This window comes from Odontesthes bonariensis, chromosome 21, assembly GCF_027942865.1.
Source record: "Odontesthes bonariensis isolate fOdoBon6 chromosome 21, fOdoBon6.hap1, whole genome shotgun sequence".
Taxonomy (NCBI): domain Eukaryota; kingdom Metazoa; phylum Chordata; class Actinopteri; order Atheriniformes; family Atherinopsidae; genus Odontesthes; species Odontesthes bonariensis.
In genome coordinates, this window is record NC_134526.1 from 19,382,747 (window position 1) to 19,408,066 (window position 25,320).

Here is a 25,320-nt window from a genome sequence, read left to right on the forward strand (position 1 = left end):
CCATTCAAAAGACCCTTTTCTTTATCCATTTCAGCTTGACATCCACAAGATCAGGCGGCATTAAAAGGTATTATCGTTAACTCATTATTAATGCGTTCATTTTGACAGCCATATGTGGCAACTGAAGGCAGAAACTTTAAATGCCTGTTAAATGGGCTGTAAAAACCCTTTTATGAGTGTCATCAAAGTATGGTTTTGACACAGGATTCAAATATTTAGATGATACTGGCAGTGTTTGTTTGTCAGTGTTCCTCAGGAAAAAGGATTTCTCAGAAAACTAATATTTGTCCATATCATTTCATCACAGATCTATTTCAGCCAAATTACTATTCATTTCATTATGTTTTTCACACTGAGGTCTACAGCTTTCTTTTCTTCTTTCTTTTTTATTTTTTTCCAAATGTGGCCAGTAAAAGAGGTAAAAAGATTGTATCATAGTCAAAAAATTTATTTCTATGGAAACAAATTGTGATTTTCACAGGGTATTGTGGGTACTTTTCTGTTTACATCACAGGCACATTTTATTCTGTTTATTAATCAGTTAAGATGAAGGTGTACCTGCGCTGAATGGTGATGACAACGTATGATTATTTTCATTCCCAACTAAATACTGGCAACGTGAGATTCTCAATTTCCCTTCATTATTTTTAGTTTTATTAATTTAGTTTTAGTTTTTTTCAGGCATTTTACATGAAGAGAATTATTTCCATTATTCCATTATAGACTTTTCTCATTGAGCTTGACCCAAATTATTAGTGTGCTGAGGGCTCCTCCTCTGGTGGTTTCATGCAACAAGTGTTCAGGCACTGAGAGGTTTTTGTTCAGGTCTCCTGATGCTTTGTGTTACTGTGGGTATTTCGCACAGTAATACACAGCAGTGTCTTCAGGCTGCATATCTGTCCATTTAGAGTCACTGTGCTGCTGGAAGAGTCAAAGGTGATACTGAACTTGTTCTTTAGTGATTCTTTGTAGCCTGAGCCACTTCCATCCAGTGCATATCCAATCCACTCCATTGTTTTCCCTGCAGGATGTCTGATCCAGTATGTCCAGTAGCTGCTTACAGAATAAGAGACCTGACAGGTGATGGTCAGACGTTGACCTGGCTGCACAGTCACAGAGGCTGGCTGTGTCAGCTGTTCACACTTCACACCTGCAAAGGAAAATACTGAATATTACATTTCTGGAAATAGTGAACAGTCAGCATGGTGTGATCATACTGTCAGTGTCTCTGCCTCAGTGAGACTCACAGCATCCAGCAGCCAGCAGCAGCAGCAGAGCTACAGAGAACATGTTGGCGTTGAAGGTGATCTGATGGGAGCTTCTCTTGTTTACTGCAAATGAAAGTGATGTATCAGGTCTTTATATCTGACTGTAAGCCAGTTCAATTTGCATAAGATGAACATTGAAAGGCAATCATTTCTCACCCCATAGGTCGCTGTTTGGAATAATGTTGTGACATATAAAGCCAAAAGATGTTAATAATTAAATTACTTGTTTATTATTTCTCAGCTGCAAAGCATTTAACATAATTCAGAGAGGTCGGTGGAGAATCAAACACATACAGACAGAATATTTGATGCTCACAGTCTGAAATGCATATTGGAAAGAAGCAGAGATACACAAAGAACTTTCTTATTAAAGCAATCCTATTTAAGTTGTGAATGTGCTGTGATAGAAGAAAACTTGGACCTGCTGGGATGAGCTCTTGGTCTGAGTTTCTCTCTCCTGTGTCCCAGTGATTCTCAAGCACAATAACTCACAGCTGAATCTTCTGAATATGTGCAGGTCAGTCTGTGAGATTCTCCAGGTCTTTTAACCTCAGACTGAGTCAGCAGTTGACCATTGGTACCTAACACTGACAACTCATTGTTTACTGTGCAGCAGTCATTCTTACATCAAAACCACTATCATTTATCAAAAAATGTGTAACATGATGTGTTGTTCCGTCCATTTAACTGACAGTATGAGGAAAAACAACCACAACTCAGGTTTAATCATTATTTTTAGTTAACTAAGACTTTGGATGAACTCCAAGAAACACAGCTTATGCTTTCCAGATAAGTGATACACTTTATTTATTCATTATATCATTTTATCAACTGAAATGTAACTATGTGTTTATGTGACACTTTGATTTTTTAAATGTTCTATCTTTCTTTATCAATACCAAAGTAGATTCCTCATCTTTTCCTCTCAGCAGCATTTGGTCAAACTGACCTGATGAAATGTGATATTATTTCTTTCAGTTAAAGCATATTTTGATGAAAATGTTCTTTTTTCTCTCGTTTTTTTATACTTTGAGTTTTTGTAAAGCCTCTTTTTGTACGTTAACTGCTGTATTTCTGGTACAGTAACACACTGCAGAGTCCTCTTGTCTTAGCTGGGACAGTCTCAGACATACCACGGTGTTATCATTAGTATGTTTGAGATTCCTTTGGTTTGTTTTGGAGTTTGGAGTTTTTGAGCACTTGTCGGTAAGTAATAATGAGAAGATAATAAATATACTAATATAATTATATTGTTATAATATAATAATACCGGGGGTTTGTCTCTGTCAAAGAGAAACACACCTGATCTGAACAACATTTCTTCACCTTGCTTTTTCAAGACTACTAAATGTAATTATTTGAAAATGCAGTAAAGTTTTTCAATGAAACAACCAGAAGTCAGGGTAAACTTTTAATGATGCGAGGCTTCAGCTCAGCTGTAGGTGGAGATGTGGGCCGCTGGTTCAGGGAGAAGCAGTGGGTAAGACAGGTTGGCACAGCTGTAAACTGTTTAACCACCTTCTCTGTCATAATCTGCAGTAGTATGCTGAGGCCCCAAGAACACACTCAAGAGCTGAGGCGGCAACGTGTTGAGCCACATTACTGACTCTGTCATCTCAAAAGTATTAAAATATCACCTCTTATTTATACTAAAACACAGTTGGTGTGTGTGTGTGTGTGTGTGTGTGTGTGTGTGTGTGTGTGTGTGTGTGTGTGTGTGTGTGTGTGTGTGTGTGTGTCTGTGTGTGTGCGTGCGTGTGTGTGTGTGTGTGGCCAGAAGAAAAACTTCGGAGAAGCTAAAAGTGCTATCAAACACTATTTAAAGGCGGGGTAGGGGATCTTTTTCTGGAACATTTTTTTTACATATTGCTTGAAATACTCTTCACACCCTCATTGCAACCAATTAATTAAAAGTTTTGACACAAATATGAAAAGTTTTAGTGGCCTCTAGAACGTACAATCTAGGAAAAACAGTATCCAATCATTGTGAACGGACCGTTCACAATGATTGGATACTGATGCAGTCTATCAAACTGCAATCTGCTCCTCCCTCCCCCTCCACCTCCTTCCCCCTCCTTCCCCCTGTGCGCGTACCCTGCTCCGTGAACGAAGCTTGGCAGGAAGTTAACTAGAGCCAGCTTGGCTAGCACCTAGCATTATTAAACGTATAGTTAGCATAAACTAAATACTAAATACGGCAACGATCGATGCTTGCTGTCAGAACAGCGCTCGTGCACCTTCGTGCTCGTGCGCGTTCATGTACTCTAGAGGCGTGCCTTCGGGGGGAAAGTGAAGAAAAGGGTTGGGACTTTTTACCGGTGTATTTTCAAAATGCAGCTTCGCTGGACTCAAAATCCAGGATCTCCTACCCTACCTTTAAGAAAAAGTCACTTTGTACAAAAATCCCACAAGTGACGATATAGTAGCCAAACGTTAAAGAAAAAGAAAAGAAATCTGATTTTCATTACCAGCTTTTGATAAGCATATCATCATCGCTTAAATAGCCAATCTGCTACATTTTTTTTCCACAAAACTTCTCATTCAAACATTACATTAATTTACAGCCTAATTTACATCAGCACTGCTTGTTTTTACGACGAATAAAAGCAACATCCAAAGACTTTTACATCAGACTACCAAGTAGTTCAGTCTCCATGGAGACAAAACCGCAAGCCCATAAAAGCATAGTGTCTCCTGTCACAAGTCCTTGTAGTTTGGGATTACTTTGTCACATATGACAGACAATGATTACTCATGCAGTGACTTAGACATTTTTCTGTTTTAAACCATGAAACATTTAATACAATTTAAATAGGTTGGTGGGAAACATGAGAGATGAAACATTTCCACAAACAGAATACGTAATGTTCACAGTCTCCTGCACTCACTGTGTTTAAACCAAACGGTGCTGGTTTTATTTTGAGTGTGTTTACAATGATGAATGAAAAAATTAACTCGTGATGAGTTCTTGTACAGTGTTTTCTCTCGTTTGCATCACTGTGAGTGTCGAGCACAGTAATAAACAGCAGAATCCTCCGTGGTCAAACTGTTCATCTGCAGATACACCTGCTGTCTGCTGTTGTCTCTGGAGATGGTAAACCGACCTTTCACTGACTGAGAGTAGTAGATGCTACCACTGCTATCGCTGATAGTAGCAAGGAACTCCAGTCCTTTTCCAGCTGCCTGTCTGATCCAAGCGTTCCAGTAATGGCTACTAAACCCTGCATATGTGCAGGTCAGTTTGTGGGACTCTCCAGGCCTTTTAACCACTGGTTCAGACTCAGTCAGCGTTTGGCCGTCAGTACCTGCACACATACAACTCATTAGCTACTGTGAAGCAGCCATTCTATCTTATCTATGAATTTATGATAAGATATGCTGTCCTTACCAGCCCAGTTAACTGAGAGGAAGAGAAAACCAATCACAACCTCAGGTCTGATCATTGTAAAAGCCACTTGTCAGACTCCAGTCTACAGTGTGTATGTCAGTGAATGAGTACATGTCTGAAACTTTCTAACATATATCTAAAAATGGAAGAGATCAGACTTTGCATCAACTCCTCCTCCTCTTAGAGTAACACACCCCATCTCAACCACTTTTTCAAACATGTTCTGTTTAATCATTATTTTATGTAATCAATCTAAATATATGAATATATAGAAATGAATTAATTGATACATTTATTTATTCCTGTCGGCAGCATTGTCTCACCCAGTCATCGTCTTCATATGTGATGTTGAACAGTGGCATTATGATTTATTTATGATTTATAATGATGCTTTGACCTATATTCTGACCCTCAGCACTGTTTATTTGTGTTTGTTCCTTATGTTTTAATTATATTGTTTTAAATTCTTACAAGTATGAAAGAAATTTTAAGAATTCAGTATGAGGAGGCCCTAAGACAGACCCAGCAGACGGATTAGATGTCCCAACAGGCCAGGGAGCGCCTCGGGAGAGAGATCTCTGGGTTTCCCTCCTTCCTCTGCGACCTGACCTCGGGTAAGCAGAAGATAATGGATGGATGCATAGACAGGTGGATTGATGGACATTAAATATATGGGAGCCATTTAGCTGAACTGATGCTCTGAACCTTTTTTTAAATCCTACAATATTTTTAATTGGTGTATGATTGTTGAATCTCACTCAGATAGGTATAATAAATAATTACTACAGCATCTCAATGATAAAAAAAAACTTCATCAAAAGTCTTACAAATTGTGCGATATTGATGGGTACAATTAATTATGAAACATTTATTTCAACCTCTGAGCTAGTATATTGAATTATCTCATTTGTCCATTAAAAAAAAATTTCACTCAAATCATTTGTGGTCTAAGAGCTCCTCCTCTGGTGGCCTCATGCAACAAGTGTTCAACCTCTGAGAGGTTTTTGTTCAGGTCTCCTGATGCTTTGTGTTACTGTGGTTGTCTCGCACAGTAATACACAGCAGTGTCTTCAGGCTGCACATTCTGTCCATTTAGAGTCACTCTGTTGTTGGAAGTGTCTAAGTCAATACTGAACTTGTTCTTCAGGGAATCTTTGTAGTAAGTGCCTCCAGTATATCTCCTCCCAATCCACTCCAGTCCTTTCCCTGCAGGCTGTCTGATCCAAGCTGTGTAGTAGCTGCCCACAGAATAAGAGACCTGACATGTGATGGTCAGACGTTGGCCTGGCTGCACAGTCACAGAGGCTGGCTGTGTCAGCTGTTCACACTTCACACCTGTGGAGGAAAATATTAAATCCATATTAACAGTGAACAGTCAGTGTGGTGTGATCATACTGTCAGTGTCTCTGCCTCAGTGAGACTCACAGCATCCAGCAGCCAGCAGCAGCAGCAGAGCTACAGAGAACATATTGGTGCTGAAGGTGATCTGATGGGAGCTTCTCTTCTTCTGACACAAAAAGTCGCACCAAACTTTTGTAGGAACCTGGCAGGAAGTTAATTTTGCATATAGAGGGATAAGAACAGATTGAAACTTCCGGGAGGTTTAAAAGGATCAGATGAAAGTATGTATATGTACACTTCCATCAACAGAATTTAAATGTTAAACAACTGTTTAAGCCCCTGGTTGATGCGTGTATGTGTATGTATTCCTTTCTCCTTTTTTGTGGAGTTTTTTTAAATTCCTTTGTGCTGACATTAAATCCTGTGTGTATCTGGATCAATGTAACTTTGCAGTGTCCGCTGGTTGTAAAATCATTAAGAAATCATTAGCCGTACCTGTAAATCACACGTTGATGGAAACGTGGATTCAACAAATAAAAACATCAACTCTCTCTTCCAAGGTGTGCATATCTCTGTGTGTGTGTCATGGGTGACTAAGGAATTTATTAACTCCTCTCATTAGCATATGCTCACCCAGTCAAAGCTGATATATGTTGTAGAAGGAAGAAAAATAAGAACTGTTTTTGCTTTTGTAAACACCAAAGAACATAAATAAAAAACCTCAACATCAGCTGTTGTTTTAATAGTGTGCTTTGTGTGTGCGTTGCGTGTGTGTCTGTGTTCAAATGTTAGTACCATCCAAATTCACATCAAAGTCTTCTGCTGCCATCTTCAGGTCTTAAGAAAATGTGTTTAGTTGAGTTTCCATGCTGTTCTTATGCTTCTATTAGCCACTGGGTGTCTGGCACAGTAATACACGGCAGAGTCCTCTGGTTTTAAGTTGGACAGTCTCAGATACACCATGCTGTTACTGCTGTTTATGGTGATTTCTATACGTCCTTGCACGCTGCTGGCATAAACAGTTTTACTTGAATCATACCTGAATCATGAACTCATTCCTATCCATCCGAGTGAGTTTTTTTCTGCAGGTTGTCTGACCCAATGCATTCCATACTGACTGATATCAAATCCATGCCAAATATCTCTGACCATTCTATGAAGTTGAAGTTATTTTCTGGAAACATTAAAGTCCTTCTTCTGTGCATGATTCAACAAGCTCATCAGACGGGTTGAATGGATACAAGGTGGAAAAAAATTTTTTATATGAAGTCATTTATTTCAAAAAGGGTATCTTTGGATTTATAGGATATGTTTTTCTGCCACTGCCCACTTATAGTTACATTTGTTGTGTATTTTGTCTTAGTACAGGGGTGGAATGGGGTCAGTTGAGTGAGTTGTTTTTTGGATACCGACACAGTGAGATTAATTAAAAAAGAGCAGTTAAGAAAGCAGAAATCCAACAGCCAAATTTGAAAGGAAAATTTAAGGAGAAACAAACAGACAAGTACAAAAATAAGATTTCTTTGTTAATATTTTTCTACTGTATGATGAGTTAGAAAAAAAGGCTCACAGAGATGCAGCAGTTGACATTATTATAACAGGTAGCTTAAACTTAAGGCCCGATTTTTTTTTATTTATGGAAATTTGATCAATTTGAAGTACTTCTAAGTTTTTATTAATTGTCCTCTCACAGTCAACCTTTCAATCAGTTGATTCAGTTGAAGTTGTTAAACTATGTAAATCATTGCTATATTCCAGCTTGTGCTGGATGTCAGTAACAGGATCACCGTGTTGGACGTGATATCTTCTTGTTACAACTCAACATCATACCTCAAAGCGTTGGAGTAATGAGTAACTGATCATCTGATGAATGAGTAATGAGCGATTGAATAAATAATATATTGATGATGAATGGGTTAGGTGCTGTTTCCTTCCGTTTAAGACTGGTGATAACAGAGAATTGTTAATAGTCCCATCTTGTTTTCCTCATCATTGAGTTGCATTGCATCATTTGAAGTCATGAGTCTGTGAAGCACATTTATAAACACAATCACATGAGCAGAAAATATGTCCTTCCTCGTTTTACTCAGCATTAGAACTGCATGAAAGATATACGGAGGCATTCATCAAAAAAAAACACATTGATATTATGTTTCTCTGAGTGGAGTCATTATGTTGATATACTGGCAGTTTGATGTTGCTGATTGATATATGAGTTCCAAAAGCTGGGAATGTGCTTTTATGTGTATTTACAACTTGTTGCCTTCATAATAAGAATATGAAAAAAGGTCATATGCCCTACAGTTTTGAGGACATTTGGTCTTTACAGAAGGTCCTGACTAATTGGGTACTTTAGATTTATATGACTGTGCATTTATGTACAAAGTAAAAATTGAACATGAAGGCTTGTTTCTTTAACTCAGAGAAGAAGAGAGTCAAATTCAAATAAACTGCAGATGGACTGTGGTTGTTTAATCTTGTTGTGTTACAGATTAAAGAAAGTTATGGTTTTTCTTACTGACTGTATTGTCACATAAATTCAAGTGATATGTATTATTATCTCTTCAATCAAAAGTTCTGTTCACATGATCGAAGCCTGCTCAAATAAAAAAAATGTTTCTGTTAACATCAGAATTAATAATGTTAGGTCAAATTTTAGGTACAGAAGATGAAAACACACTTTTCTCAGAGAGCTAGTCTGGAACTCTTTAGAAGTCTGAGGGCTCCTCCTCTGGTGGCTTCATGCAACAAATGTTCAGCCTGAGGGGTTTTTGTTCAGGTCTGCTGATGCTTTGTGTTACTGTGGGTGTCTCGCACAGTAATACACAGCAGTGTCTTCAGGCTGCACATTCTGTCCATTTAGAGTCACTGTGTTGCTGGAAGACTGCAAGTTCACACTGAACTTGTTCTTCAGGGAATCCTTGTAGTAGGTGGTTTGTCCAACACGTGCACTGATTATGAATTCCAGTCCTTTCCCTGCAGGCTGTCTGATCCAAGCTGTGTGGTGGCTACTCACAGAATAAGAGACCTGACAGCTGATGGTCAGCTGTTGACCTGGCTGGACAGTCACAGAGGCTGGCTGTGTCAGCTGTTCACACTTTACACCTGTGGAGGAAAACATGTCGAATAGTAATTCAGTAACTGTGGTGAACAGCCAGTGTGATGTGATCATACTGTCAGTGTCTCTGCCTCAGTGAGACTCACAGCATCCAGCAGCAGCAGCAGCAGAGCTACAGAGAACATGTTGGCGTTGAAGGTGATCTGATGGGAGCTTCTCTTCTTCTGCTATAACTGACAGCGTGACATCAAGTGTTTATATCACTATGTCAATTTGCATAACACCAAACTTGTCTTTCAAACAGCATGCAGCAATTCCTTTCTGGGTGAATTTATGTTATTAATATGAAATACAGCAGATATGATGCTCAAAAATTCTTCTTTTAGGTAGAGGGAAAAGATGGGAGTGAATGAAAATATCAAGCTGTAGGCAGGTTTGTATGAACACAGATTAAGGCAAGAGTTGCAAATTCTTCATCAGTAAACCATAGATAACAGCAGGTAAACAGCAGCATGTTGTTGAAAGATGAAAAGATTAAATGAAAAGATAAGATAAGAACAAAAATGACCGTGACCCATTTTCAAAACCCTTGATGTGAGCCGATTTTATTATCATACTTAAAATGTATGACTTATTGATTATTATTGGTTATCTTTCAGTAGATGTAAAGGTCAGTTGTAAATGTTGAAACATATACAATCATCTTTCAAAGATTATTGTTTCAAAGTATTTGTAATCAGCTGCAGTTCAGTCTATGAAGAATATTCTGTAAAATCTTTAGACTTTTCTGTTCTCACTGTTACAGCAAACACATGAAAATATTAGTGGTGTGAGGGCTCCTCCTCTGGTGGTTTCATGCAACGAGTGTTCAACCTCTGAGAGGTTTTTGTTCAGGTCTGCTGATGCTTTGTGTTACTGTGACTCTCTCGCACAGTAATACACAGCAGTGTCTTCAGGCTGCATATTCTGTCCATTTAGAGTCACTGTGCTGCTGGAAGTGTCTAAGTCGATACTGAACTTGTTCTTCAGGGAATCTTTGTAGTGAGTGCCTCCAGTATTTCTCATCCCAATCCACTCCAGTCCTTTCCCTGCAGGCTCTCTGATCCAACCTGTCCAGTAGCCCAGAGAATAAGAGACCTGACAGGTGATGGTCAGACGTTGGCCTGGCTGCACAGTCACAGAGGCTGGCTGTGTCAGCTGTTCACACTTCACACCTGTGGAGGAAAATATTAAATCCATATTAACAGTGAACAGTCAGCATGGTGTGATCATACTGTCAGTGTCTCTGCCTCAGTGAGACTCACAGCATCCAGCAGCCAGCAGCAGCAGCAGAGCTACAGAGAACATGATGGTGCTGAAGGTGATCTGATGGGAGCTTCTCTTCTTCTGCTGTAACTGACAGCGTGACATCAAGTCTTTATATCACTATGTCAATTTGCATAACACCAAACTTGTCTTTCAAACAGCATTTTGAATCAATATAATTTATAATTCATTGGAAGTAATTTGCTGAGGTTTTGTGCAGACTGGATCCCTCCTGTGTGACTGTGGCTTGACATATAAACAAACTTCCTCAGAAAAGTATATCCCACAGAATTAATTCCTTTTCTTCAATCTTATTTATATGTTTAGATAAATTAGGTTACATCTAAGTTTTATATCAATCTTCTTTCTTAAAGAAAAACAAACATAACAAATATGCATTGAGATCTTGATTATTAATATTTTTTAGAATGAATGACATTTTTCTTCTGACTAATTTATTACATTAGACATCCTCTTTCTTTGTATCCTTCATATTTTTAAGACATCATTGTACACCTGCAGTTATAAACCATTGTCAGAAATATCTACAAGTATAGAGAGAATCCACTTAGTTCTAATTTATTAAAACTCAGCGCTCAGTAACAAGTGTAGTTTTTGGGTCATTGTTCTGAGCATTAGAATATGGGTCTTTGCCCGCCTGTAAGTTATTCTGAGGTTAACTGTCAGATATTTTTGTAAAGCCTTTCCAACTACCTTCTGTCCATGGCACAGTAATACACAGCAGAGTCCTCTGGTTGTAGCTTGGACAGTCTCAAATAAACACCATGCTGTTGCTGTCATCTCTACTTATTCCATTATGTCCTCTCACTCTGCTGGCATCAGGGTTACGACTCAAATCAGACCTACCAACTCCTATCCATCCCAGTGCTTTCCTGCAGACTGTGTTAGGCCTGCAACTGAATAACTCAGCATCCAGAGACAAAAATAAACTATTTAAGTATCTTTATTTCAGTCTCAAATTCACTTTAATTAGTCTGACAAGATGTTTTGTTTGTTTGCAGAATTTTATAAAACTATATCATAAATAGATCAAGTTCTAAATTAATCAGCAATCATGATTGACTGAAACTCTTTTATTACATTGAGAACAAAAAAAGGGAATTTTAAAGTTATTGTCACATGTGCAGTATTATATGATGCATGCATGACTTTTAACATTCAAAATAATTACTTGTCTAAGAGCTCCTCCTCTGGTGGACAAGTAATGATACAAGTGTTCAAGCTTTTAGGGGTTTTTGTTCAGGTTTCCTGATGCTTTGTGTTACTGTGGGTCTCTGGCACAGTAATACACAGCAGTGTCTTCAGGCTGCACATTCTGTCCATTTAGAGTCACTGTGTTGCTGGAAGAGTCAGCGTTGATACTGAACTTATTCTTTAGAGAATCTTTGTAGTCTGAGGTACATCCACTACATGCTCTACCAATCCACTCCAGTCCTTTTCCTGCAGGCTGTCTGATCCAACCTGTCCAGTAGGTGCTCAGAGAATAAGAGACCTGACAGGTGATGGTCAGACGTTGGCCTGGCTGTACAGTCACAGAGGCTGGTTGTGTCAGCTGTTCACACTTTACACCTGAAGAAGAAAACATGCTGGATATCAGTTTAAGAACATTAACAGCCAGTGTGTGTGATCATACTGTCAGTGTCTCTGCCTCAGTGAGACTCACAGCATCCAGCAGCCAGCAGCAGCAGCAGAGCTACAGAGAACATGTTGGTGTTGAAGGTGATCTGATGTCATTGATTGGATCAGACTCAGCTCTTTATGGCATCATTGAGGAAGTTCACTTTGCATAGAAAAGGACAGAGACAGGTTATAATGCAGCTATGTGCTGCTGGGGAGTCTGATTTGTAAGGTACCCTTTGTTAACACATGGGGCACGTATTAAGGACACTATCATATTGTTCCTGTAGAGTACAACAGATTTGGTTTTTGTCTTATTTCAGTTTGTACTTAATAACACAAATAGATATTGAGCTTTCCAGTCTGAAAGAATATTTTTCTAATTGTCTTAAAACTCCCTTTAAAGGTGTTAGAATGTCGCAGCAAACAAAATCACTTACTTACATGTTACAATGCGTGTGAGAGAGATATGTTAACAAATATAGTTTTGAAAAAGTGGATTTTGTAGAAATGAAAATCAAGGTATTCATAAAGCCTCTCTCATCAAAAACATTTCCTTTCATTGCTGACTGACTGTTTGTCAGTAATGTCTGATGAAATTTAGAAAAGCAAGAAGCACAAAGCTTAATCCTTCAATGCTATGTAGATCAAAAGAGACATGTCAGGAGGACAGAAGTGCAGTACACTGTTCCCACTGTTTATGGAGCACATTTCTGATTCAATGAGGTTTTCTTCTTCAAATTCCTTCATATTCCTTTTCTGTTTCAATGCTGCATTATCATCTTTTTAATGACTATCCTTTAAGCCAGCATTGCATATTATTAATTAAAATAAATTTTATGGTAACTTTTAATCATTCGTATGAAACACTGATAACTCTACATTAGTATATTCAAAATCCCTCCTTCTAAATCCACAGAGGAAAATATCAATTTGAATAGAAGAAAGATTGATACTTTTCGGTAGCATTAACACAGCCATTAAAGCTGATTCTTCAAAACCGAAAAGTTGTCAGATAGCCCACTGACTTTTTTGGAATTCTAAAACTTTATGATATATTTTTCTAGCTATGAAATAAACAAAGTAATAGCCAGCATGACATTATCCATCCTTCCATCCATTTTCTATACCCGCTTAATCCAATTTAGGGTCACGTGGGGCTGGAGCCTATCCCAGCTGTCATTGGGTGAGAGGCGGGGTACACCCTGGACAGGTCGCCAGCCCATCACAGGGCCTAGTATGATATTATATCGTTTAGAAAAAAGACACATACCTAATTATTTCATTGGGAAATAATGTTCTGAACAGAACATGGAGGAAGTTGAAAGAGCAAAATAAGTTTTCATGAGGTTTGTCATGTGTTCATACGCTATCTGCTTTTATAAAGTTTGTTTTTGTAGAAAAAGTTGTAAAAATAAGAATGAAAAATAAGCCTCAGTATTGTTGTATTCCACCATAATTGGTGTCTTATAGTTTGATCACAAACATTGACTCCTGTTTCTGCCCTTTTGTTATCATTTGTTTTGTTGTTCATTTTCTTTTTTCAAGGTATATTAAAGTTTTCTGCCCAGAAACCTTCACCTCTTCTCAGATAAACTGTATGTTTCCCTTTTACAACCTTCCCAATTTGTTTGTACTTGCTCCAAAATTCAGACACACCTGCCTTTGAACAACCAGCATCTTTTTCCCCTCTCCAAGTTGAAGTACTCTCTGGAAGAAGTTGTGTAATCCTTTCCATTGTTTCCACAGAAAGCTCTCTGGTTTGGGCATCTTTCTTTCAAATCAACCAGGTGCCACGACTTGTTAAACTTTGCAAGAAAGTGAGGCCCAAAGATTACTGAGAAATTTGGAATGGAAGTTTTGTGTTATCTTTGATGTCATAATTTTGTCAAGTGTTCTCCCATGTTGTGCAAGTTGGAAGATGTTTCTCTTTGGTCTGAAATCATTGGTGGTCTAAGAGCTCCTCCTCTGGTAGAGAAGTAATAATACAAGTGTTCAGCATCTGAGAGGTTTTTGTTCAGGTCTGCTGATGCTTTGTGTCACTGTGGTTCTCTGGCACAGTGATAAACAGCAGTGTCTTCAGCCTGCATATTCTGTCCATTTAGAGTCACTGTTTTCCTAGAAGAGTCAAAGGTGATGCTGAACTTGTTCTTCAGTGAATCTTTGTAATAGGTGCTCCACCCTTCACCTGCTCTACCAATCCATTCCAGTCCTTTCCCTGCAGGCTGTCTTATCCAAGCTGTTGGGAAGGTGCTCACAGAATAAGAGACCTGACAGGTGATGGTCAGACGTTGGCCTGGCTGTACAGTCAAGGCAGCTGGCTGTGTCAACTGTTCACACTTTACACCTGAAGAAGAAAACATGCTGGATATCAGTTTAAGAACATTAACAGCCAGTGTGTGTGATCATACTGTCAGTGTCTCTGCCTCAGTGAGACTCACAGCATCCAGCAGCCAGCAGCAGCAGCAGAGCTACAGAGAACATGATGGTGTTGAAGGTGATCTGATGTCATTGATTGGATCAGACTCAGCTCTTTATGGCATCATTGAGGAAGTTCACTTTGCATAGAAAAGGACAGAGACAGGTTATAATGCAGCTATGTGCTGCTGAGGAGTCTGATTTGTAAGGTACCCTTCGTTAACACATGGGACACGTATTAAGGACACTATCATATTGTTCCTGTGGAGTACAACAGATTTGGTTATTGTCTTATTTCAGTTTGTACTTAATAACACAAATAGATATTGAGCTTTCCAGTCTGAAAGAATATTTTTCTAAATGTCTTAAAACTCCCTTTAAAGGTGTTAGAATGTCGCAGCAAACAAAATCACTTACTTACATGTTACAATGCGTGTGAGAGAGATTTGTGAACAAATATAGTTTTAAAAAAGTGTTGCGGCTGTTATTATGTGTAATCTTTTTCTGTATGATGTAGGTGAGGGATGTACTGTAGCATTGGCATCTCATCATATTACAGATTTGTTATATCCTGTGCATTTTGTATAAATAAAAATCAAGGTATTCATAAAGCCTCTCTCATCTCGAACGTTTCCTTTCATTGCTGACTGACTGTTTGTCAGTAATGTCTGATGAAATTTAGAAAAGCAAGAAGCACAAAGCTTGATCCTTCAAAGCTGTGCAGATCAAAAGAGATAAGTCAGGAGGACAGAAGTGCAGTACACTGTTCCCACTGTTTATGGAGCACATTTCTGATTCAATGAGGTTTTCTTCTTCAAATTCCTTCATATTCCTTATCTGTTTCAATGCTGCATGTTCAAAGTTTTATGACTATTCTCATTGCATATTATTAATTTACAATTTTTCCATGGTAACTTTTAATCATTTATATGAAACACTGATAACACTACATTAGTATATGCAAAATCCCTCCTTCTGAATCTTCCCGAGGAAAATGTCAATTTGAATAGAAGAAAAACTGATACTGAGTTTCATTTTAGGAATCACATTTAAATCACCAGCTGGATGTCCTTGGCCATGTCTGTTGCAAATTCAGTATCACAGTCTGTTTATGTTTAACTATCTCACGGTAAAATGTAAAACCATCTTGTCAAGCATCATCGGTGAAGCGAAAAGAATGACTCGGTCTGCCCCTGGAGAATAGAATGCAATAAGGCCTCCAAACTGTCACGCCCATGGGACTCATGTTTTAAGTTTTATGGTTTTTGTGTTCAGTTCATGTCCAGGTTTTGAGTTTTAGGTTTTGCCATTGTTTTTCCCCTCACTTCCTTCACTCAGGTCATTAGTTCATTCCCCTCACCTGTTCATTCCCCACCAGCTGCACACACTCACTTAATCACTCAGTCCCCATTTAGTTTGCAGTTCCCCCCTGTCTTGTCGTTGGTTCTTTGTTCGTTTCTTGCCCCACATACATTACCTGCCTTGTTACCCATGTGCCACGTGACCTACCAAGTTAAGTATGTATTTATCCATGCCATGTTAAGTTCTTTGTTTTGTTTCCCTAGTATTGATCCACAGTTAAGTTTTTGAAATCCGGCTCAGCCGTGCCTTTTGTTCTTTGTTTTTGCTTTAATGAACCAAGCTTTCTTTTTTAAGTCCGCATCCGTGTCCTACCTTCCCCACACCAAACCTGACACAAACAGGATAAGAGACCACACGGGCTGCTTCAATGTGACAGCCTCAATATGAAGAAGAGCACTAACATGAAATAATGAATTATTAAATAATAAAACTCATAACTACATCACAGTTGGCCTCTAATGCTTCCATGTTTAACTCATATCAGGGTTCAGTTGCTAACAGGAACTGAACTGCATGTTTAGAACACCATCTTTTTTTAAAGATTTTATTTTCTTATTTTAAGACATGATGGGATTGTGCACACATATTAACATAAATACTGCACATCTATATCAAAGTAGACTGCAGTACGGGGTGTATCAACATGTATTAGTCTTCTAAACTAGATGTTTCAGTCCTCAAAGAGCCCATAAAACAATGTGTACTTGATGTTACAGTTGATATTTGAAGCATCATTGTTTCATCTGAGGATGTGTGTACAGAATGTGAGCTACTTCATGCCAGAACACCTGCTGACATGCAAATATGTGCGGCTGAATGTGTGTTTCTTTTCTGAAAAGATTAATTATAGTTCTGGCAGTTTCTGCAAAGTTTCACAGCCACAGGTGTGGTCCCAGAGGTCCACAGAGAGGGAGGATGTGACACTGAAGAGAAACCTGAAACCTTCCGCTCATAAATGATAACAGAAGGTCACAGTACGTTGACTTCATGCTTTTTGTTTTAGATATTTGCTGTCCTGTTTAAGCCGATAATAAAGTCCTGTTTGTTATCCATCACATGCACCATATCTGAAAACTAAAAAATTGTTTGCAAACATTAAAAATAAAGCATGAAAACATAACTGTTTCTTGCTGAAAAAATACACCTGAATAAAATGAAAAGGGGACAACTTTATCTATTGTAAAATGACAGCATCAAAATCAAAGATTCAACTGAATCAGATTTAAAACATGTTTGTTTTCTTTTTTTTTTAGAATATATAATATAAAAAAGATATATGAAAAATAAATTTGATATTATTGTCAGTCCTTATGTTTGAAGAAAAATTTTAAATTGCAATTATACAACAGATGGAGGATTGCAAATGTTTGAAAATTACTCAAACACTTGTGATGTGTTGCCATCTGTGACAGCCACACATTCTTCTCATTTCTTCTCTTTATCTGGAAAAACAGATTCTAAGTTTAAAATCATAGGATATTGAGGCACAAATATAGCAACATTGTACCTTTTTCAAGTGGACAACAGTGGACCAAAATGTTGCATATCTGCTACAGGTCTGTCATAGAGAGCTTTGCAGCCTGCGGCCACCCAATGGGGCAATGACTCAAAGAAATTTAGCAAGCTGATGAAGAAGACTCGCTCTGTGCTGGACACTGCTCTGGAGCCCCTGGGCCTGATGCTGCACAATTTGGTGAACATAAAGAACAACAATGACCATCTTTTTCATAACATTGTGTTGAAACAACAGACTGACCAGACTGCTGGTCTAAGTTGAAGAGGAGACATCGTGGATGCAGAAGGGGAACGGAGTGGAGAGAAAGGTAAAAGAGGGTTAAACCATTCAAAGTATTATTGAATTCAATATAACTGTTGTTAAGAGAAGAGGGGGTGTTACATAGCAATAAATATGGCACTTCTCCATCTTTTCTGAAATGTGTTTCCACCATCAAATTCAAGATGAGCAAATTTTTTTCATGAAATTGTAAAAAGACTCACTTACTAAATGAGAAACTCACGGCAATCAACAGAGTCTTCTGCTGTCAGTCTCTTGACACAAAGGTACACAGTATTTCTGGACACATCATATGAAAGCATTAAACAAGATATGGAATATTCATTGTTGGACCCTGATTGCCTTACAATCCATTTCAGGGGTTTCTCAGGCCTTTGGTTCATCAGGTGACTGTAGTCACGGATCAAGTCAAACCTCTGTGTACCACATGATATTTTTACTGTTTTCCAGTCCTTTTCACCTCAGAGGTACACTGAACTTGTTGGATCTCACTCCAAACTCCCTGAGATGGTCATCAACATCAGCTAAAATTACTAAAGAGAGTTCAGAGTACAAAATCATAAACAATACTTATGAGCTATCTAATTTTTAAAACATTTATATAAATTACCTGTCTGCAAAGCAGCACACTGAATGAATCATTAGATGATGCATGGATGAAGTTCAAATGTAAGAAGACAAGAAGTCACTTGTCATAGTTTCTTATGTGACTTGTCGAACACAACTTTTTCCAAATTAGTTCACTTTCATCCCATTAAACCTGTTGATTTAGGTGTTTCATTCCATTTGCAAAGCACAGATTAACTTTTATTTGATAAGAAAGGGCAAGTTAATAAACGTAACTGTACGGAGACACTTTATTTTTCATATTGATAATATGTGTAGTCATTAGAAAAAAATGCATCAGCATAAAAAGGGTACGGACTCACACACAGACAAATATTAACTGGACATTTCACAGTTAAAAGCATTTCTCTGGTTTGGCCAAGTCTGGAAAGTAGAGCACAACACACTGTCATTAAGCCTGACTGACCGGGATTAGTATGTTTGAGCTGTTTAAGGAGCTGAGATATGAAATAAAACCCTGTCCAAAAATCCTCCAGCTGTTGACAGCATCAAAATATCTGACCACGTATGTCAAGTTTATCTGAAAGAATTCTCATCTCCACCTAGAGGTTTAAAGAATTACTGCTGGTTAGATGGAGAGTTGACGAGAAACAAATCAAGAAGCTGTATACTTATAAGGACATAAGCACAGAGAAATGACCAACTACTGAGACATTTCTGTCTTTGGTGAACCCATCTCCTTTCTGTTGCACTATGTTGGCAACTTTAAAAGGAAATTAAACACTTTCATTGCCTTGCATTCATAAGATTTTGCCCTCTGAGACTGTGGCTATTTTCCATCTTCCCACATTCCAATAACTGTTCTATGAGGGCTAAAGAGAATGAGTAAAATGTTTCTGACAAAAAATTCAGACCCCTGCGAGCGTTAAAAGGAGAGAGGGAAATGCTATAAGCTGAATCTGCGAGAAAGAAACAGTTCACCACAAAGAAAATCTCATTGTGGGTCACATTTTGTCTTTCTAGCCTTGGGGTCCCATAAAGGTAGATAGAAGAAGAGAGGCTGATCTCAAACAGGATTCATAAAAAAGTAGTTGTTGAAATGTATTCAGTCCTTATACTGCTCAAATACTGAATCTTAACATTTGGTAAAGATGTTTTCCTTTCATACAGTGAAGGTGACATGAAATGATCTGTTTTGGAATGGCTTTCCATAGTTTGCTCCTGTGAACCTTTCTCTCACCTCGTTCCTTTATGACTGTTGTCAGTTTATTGCCATCACCTGTTGTTCATTTGTGATTTCTTTCCTCATGATAGATCCCACTTTTTTCTGTCTTTTGTCAGATCCTCCTCGCTCCGCTTCTTGCTCCTATTAAACCTTTATTTGGCTGTCTGCTCCCTATCGGTGTGGAAAAAATGTTTCTGTCTCTGTCTCTGCCCAGTTTTCTGTTTGTCTTGATCTGATTTTTAATACCCTGCTTTGGATATCATTAAAATGCATCTCAAAGATAAGACTAGAGGAAAGTTTCACCCAATTTCCTATTTTTCTCCGGCACTAGTTCCACAATCAAACTGGGACTCGCTTGCTGTCACACTTTTGTTTTTTTTTGCAAGCAGATTTTCATATCATAATCATACCAAAAACGTAGTTAAATGGAAGTAAGTCCTTTTCTTAAAGAAAATTTAATTTTATCAGGGCAAACAGAGGTAGTTTGCCATGACTCTTCCTACATCATTCATTTATTAATATTTTGTGGTGCCATGGCTGCTTTGAATGGACAAAGCATACACAGCACTTTAAAATATATTGAAAAATATAAGGATGATATAACCGTGAAAAAATACAGCTTACATCAAATCCTACAAAAGGACATTATGTACCAAGAGATATATGATTGAACTGGTGAACGGAATATGACCGTTAATCTGTCTGTGGAAGATATACAGTCAGAACTGGATCAGGCCTTTTATGTAAAAAGACATGGAAGATCATATCATGGCAATAGCAGGCATCTGATATGATTCCCCTTTCCCTGGATGTGTTGAATTTCAGACACCAAACCGGTCACTGCTCATTTATCTGATTAGTTAAATGCTTCTCGGAAGGCAATCAAACAACTCAACTACAAATGTGATAACTGTATATTAGAAACAGTTTGTGGGAACACCTCAATTTTGCATAAGCACTATTTTATATGATTATGCAATGTATAATTCTGCTTTAAAAACACAAGGGACAAGCCGTGTAAGGGATGCAGTTGTTTACAATTTTTTTTCTAATTGCTTGTTGTTTTTCATGATTTGCTTGGTGAGTCTGATTATTGTGACAAAACATTTGCACATATTGAAGTTAGAATCCCAATTTTATCAATTATATTTGAGACCAGTCTCAAAATGTTTTTTTTTTTTTTTTTTTGCATATATTCTATAAGCCGATTAAATGTACTAAAAATTGATGCTTTTAAAAACAGCGTTGATGTTTGTCTGAAATTGTGGACAGCATTAAGCCCATCTTTCCTCTGACCAGAGCTGAAAAGATTATCCATCAGAGACGTCATCCCTCATGGAATGAGCAGATACGCAAAGATCCTCATGGCTAAAAAATGAATTAAGTGATTGAAAGCTGCTGGAAATTTTTTCTCTTTAGATTTCGCAAAGAATTTTTCCTTATTTTCAAGGATCTAGACTGAGTCGGTCGTCATGAGTCTCAAGCAGCCCTGCATCTTTCTCCGAGGAGGAGGAAAAATGAGACCAGTAAGTCCGTACGGTTTGATAATTCAGTGGTACAATGCTTAGTATCCATGCTTTGTCTGTTTTGTTCTTTTTACAATAGTTGTTTTGATCTTTAAGCTTTGAGCTTTCTGAATCACAAAACAATTCAATGCATTTCTAATGAATTATTTTCTTGTTGCTTGGTTTGACCGAAGCATGATATGTCTTCTTGAAGAGTTTTTGTTATCATGGTCAGGCTTGTTTGGTATGATTTTAGACTTAATGCAGAGACTGGAGTAGGGACAGCAAAGCAAAGATTTTACTAGATACATTTGGGTGATGCATCGGGAGTCAGTTACTTTTTATAATACCTTAAGTTTCAAAGACTTCATTTGCACACAACCTTATCTCATACTGAGATTCAACATCTTGACGTGTTCACTTGTTCATATGTTGACCAGAAACGTACATTTAGAATTGATTGAGCAATTCTAAATGTTGAAAAAATATTTCACGTTAATATTCAATGGACTCATCCCGAACTGTGTACAATCAATAATCATTTTAAAACATGTTACACTGAGAGACTAAGCAGAAACAAGAACGTAATCTTATGAAAAGCTCAATTCTAGATTTTAAAGAGGGAGAAAAAAAGAAAACAGCAAAGAAACATTATGCTCTAACAAAATTTGTCAAGCTTGAATCACACCGATTCCAAAATGTTAATTTCAAAACAATTTGTTGTGGTGATTATTATTTTTTTGGATATTGTATATAGGCCATAAACCCTGGCATCATGCAGGAGGACACAGTCTGTGTGACTATTACCAAGATCATTACAGTGCTACTAGGATGATTCAGGAGTTGATGGACCACAGAAAGAAAATAACTTTATTAGTATTTTTTTTGTGACCAATGATTGAATAAAAAGCAAACTAACATCATTGTTGTATCTGTACCATCATTTTTCCTTTTTCAGACAAGAAACCTCACACAGGATGAAATGGAAGGTAAGGCACTTTTTAAGACATACTGCATCGGCTTTATTATGTTTTCAGAAATTTTGTTGAGGGCAGTTCTCCATTTCCCGTCACCTGTATGATTTGTAGAGTTACGTGAAGCTTTTGTGGAGTTTGATAAAGACAAGGACGGCTACATAAGCTGCAAAGACTTGGGGAACCTAATGAGGACCATGGGCTACATGCCAACTGAGATGGAGCTGATAGAACTGAGCCAAAACATCAACATGAACTGTGAGTGTTCTTGTGAAACTGAAGAAAAATGGAATGCACCGAGTTAATGTGTAAAATTATTACACTGAATATGTTTAGAACAATTACTTATATTTTTGTTTGTTTTTGTTTACTTTATTCACAATATATACTCAGCAAAATAGTCATCTTCATAACGACCACATTTTGTGCTGTAAGAAAGCCCGAAAAATCAGGTTTTTTTACAAATATATAATTTAATTATTTGTTTATTGTTGTCCTGTCTGTAATTCTTATCGCAGTGGGGGGGCAGGTGGACTTTGAAGATTTTGTGGAACTAATGACCCCCAAGCTTCTGGATGAAACTGCAGGGATGATCGGGTTGAGGGAACTTAAAGATGCTTTCAAAGAGGTGAGCTCAACATTCCCTTTTTGTACATACGGTGTTTGGCGCCACATGCTGGACACTGAAAGAACTCAGAGTAAAAACTCAAACGCAGTGTTGAGAAAACATAACGCCACAGAATGCATTCAAAAAGCCCTAAAACCAGTATCTCCTCCCCCCTTCCTGCAGTTTGATATCGATGGGGATGGTTCGATCACATCTAAAGAGTTGAAACATGCAATGCTAAAGTTATTAGGTGAGCACACCAGCAAAAATGAAATTAATGCCGTTGTCAGAGAAGTTGACAACAATGGAGACGGAAAAGTAGACTTTGAGGGTAAGTTACAAATTAACACAAACGCACACAATTATTTGGGCCAAAGAATAACGGCATTATGGAATAATCTGTTGTTATATGTTGATATGTTGTCTGTTGTAATAAATGTTTTGTTGTTCTTAAATATTCTCCAAGGAAAGTAAACTCTCAGAGGAATCCATCAGCAATTCAATCGCTTACACGGCTAAAACTTGACCTACTATTTTTTATTTTTCACCATGAAGTCGAAGTAATCTGTTGTGTGTTTGTTCATACTTCAGCAGTTGTATGGAAATTGTTGTCAGCTCACACTGAACAGACAATGATTTAGCTAATCAATATTTTGTTTGTTGTCTTCCCAGAGTTTGTGAAAATGATGTCAAAGAAATGAGGATAAAAGCGTGAAGACTGGAAACAACCGGATGCATTTTCTATCATATTTTGTGCTGACGATTGCCTCATTATTGTGTATCATTCTACTGTCCTGTCATTAAAGTTCCACCTGTCCCATGCTTGATAATGTGATGCTTGATTATTGTATGACGGCAAAGGTTTCCCCTTTCTGTTGAAAACTGACTGATATGAAATTCCAATGGTGATTCTAGCTTGCCAATGCCAGTGTAATTTCATCACATTTTTTTACTGTAGATTATTGTGATCTACAGTATTTTACCTTGAATCCCACAGATCCATCCCAGTGACTGAGCAGTGAGTGTTTGTGTGTCATTGTTGTTGTTAGTTGTTCAAAAGTTCAGAAATTCCAAACTGGGGCTCCAGTGCTGACATGAAAGAGAAAAAAGCTTGTGAAATTAGAGTGTCTGATGTTAATGGAAGTGGAAACACAGAACAAAAGTGAATCAAGTTGATTTGTTTTAGCAGCGCTGTGTTCTGGATTGCAGGCTGACTTTACAGTCTTTGCCATGACTGAGCAAAGTGGAATTAGTACAATTAGTACTAATTAGACGAGACCTCACTGAAATTCCTGTGATCTAAATCTAATCATACTATAAAGGTACATATTGTATATATGTTTGATGTGAGTTTACCCTCTAGGATACTTTCCCTACATGAGTGCAATTAGGTGAACTGTTCATCCTTACTGTAGACTAATTGTTGTTTTTTGACCCATAAAGGAGAAAATTAATTTTGACTTAGCAGTGTTGTTTTGGAGGCACACTGATGTATGGCTGGAGCTTGTCCACATCTACTGAAAACATCTGGACCGGCTTGGTCTCATTTGTGTTGGATTCAACCTGGATTGAGCTTTATTTGGATGTAAATATCAGTTATTTCACTGGTCATTCAATGGCTTCTTGGATATAAAGCTCATGCTAATGTGATATTGTGTAGGAGGAATAATAATGGTAAATAAAATGGTAAATACTCGTGTTTTTAACTTCATGTTACTCAACACAGTTTTAAGGTTACAGTGTGTGCAGTTCTTAGCAAGTAAACTTAGCAGTAAATCGATTAAAGGTTCACCATTGCTCAGCTGGGATTGTCTTGAATATGACAGCTGGCACTGCCAGAGAGCTTTGAATGAACTTTTGAACCTTGCATTGAATTATGTGTCCCTTTAGTGACACCTGGAGGACATTATCTCAGCAGGACACAGTTACCTTGGTTGTCCATTCTTCACTCCTATGTGTCAACAGGCCTCTCATCATTGCTTAGCTAATTTTTTGCTTTTTAATTAAGCTTTGAACATGCCTAACTCTGGAGTCTAAATCCCGCCGGCGGGATTTTTGACACATCTCCAAAAACACATCTGTAACTCTGTGAGTTTTTGTCATTCAAACATATAAGTTACACCATTAAAAACCTTGAAACTTCTAGTTTTCAAATATATATATATATTAAAATAAATTATATAGCTGGCCCTTTTTAAAGAGAGTGAACAGAAATCTTTGGATTTTCTGTACTCTCTGACTGCAGCAGCTTCCTAGGCCACACCTATCGCTATTCACATGTAAAGTACCAGGTGATTGAGTGGCTATTCACAGGTGAGAACACGCCCCATTCAGCCAGCATGTGGGGGAAGGCAGCAATGTCCTGCCAGTGACAGACAATTATCACATGGAGAGTGACAGGGGGGTGGGGGGAATCAGGGGTGTTACACACCCATCTAATTAGTATTCAACTAACAGAGACATTTCCTGGAGTTACAATGACTTTTTTACAGTTTGTGTGAAAACAAAAAAACATTTCTGACTGCACTTTTTACTTTTATGCAGCCAACACTTTTGTTTACAAGGTTCAACCTTCAAAAGTCTTGGCTAGATATATTTATAGTGTGTTTTCTTGCACTGTTTGAAGACCTCTAAAACTTGTTTTTTTGTACAGTTGTGTTTCCCCTCAATTTAAATAAAACTTGTTTGTATTACATTCACTTCACTCTCATATTGTTTTTTGTTAGGCTTTTCAGAATACAACCATATGTGTCACTTTTGCATAGATGTTTACAGTTATTTGAAATACTTGAAAATGTCAAGGTGGTGACAACTGCCTCAAAGTCTCTGAAAAGGCCTTAGACTCCAGAGGGTTAAAATCAATTGCAAA

General features: G+C 37.8%; 1 protein-coding gene and 2 gene segments (V, D, J or C); 1 reads left to right on the plus strand and 2 right to left on the minus strand.

Annotated features, from left to right (window-relative positions):
* Positions 1 to 9,967: 9,967 nt before the first annotated feature.
* On the minus strand, positions 9,968 to 10,402 carry LOC142371927 (immunoglobulin heavy variable 4-38-2-like). The segment is given in 2 exon segments: positions 9,968 to 10,269; positions 10,360 to 10,402. Coding segments are annotated over 2 exon segments (345 nt in total).
* A 1,240-nt stretch (positions 10,403 to 11,642) lies between these two features.
* LOC142371924 (Ig heavy chain V region 5A-like) lies at positions 11,643 to 12,087 on the minus strand. The segment is given in 2 exon segments: positions 11,643 to 11,950; positions 12,045 to 12,087. Coding segments are annotated over 2 exon segments (351 nt in total).
* An 8,750-nt stretch (positions 12,088 to 20,837) lies between these two features.
* LOC142371915 (calcium-binding protein 5-like) lies at positions 20,838 to 23,242 on the plus strand. Its single transcript, XM_075454651.1, has 6 exons — positions 20,838 to 20,891; positions 21,829 to 21,859; positions 21,959 to 22,102; positions 22,363 to 22,472; positions 22,635 to 22,782; positions 23,124 to 23,242. The coding sequence occupies exons 1-6, from the start codon at positions 20,838 to 20,840 to the stop codon at positions 23,150 to 23,152; spliced, it is 516 nt and encodes a 171-aa protein (XP_075310766.1). The 3' UTR covers positions 23,153 to 23,242.
* The last annotated feature ends 2,078 nt before the right edge of the window (positions 23,243 to 25,320 follow it).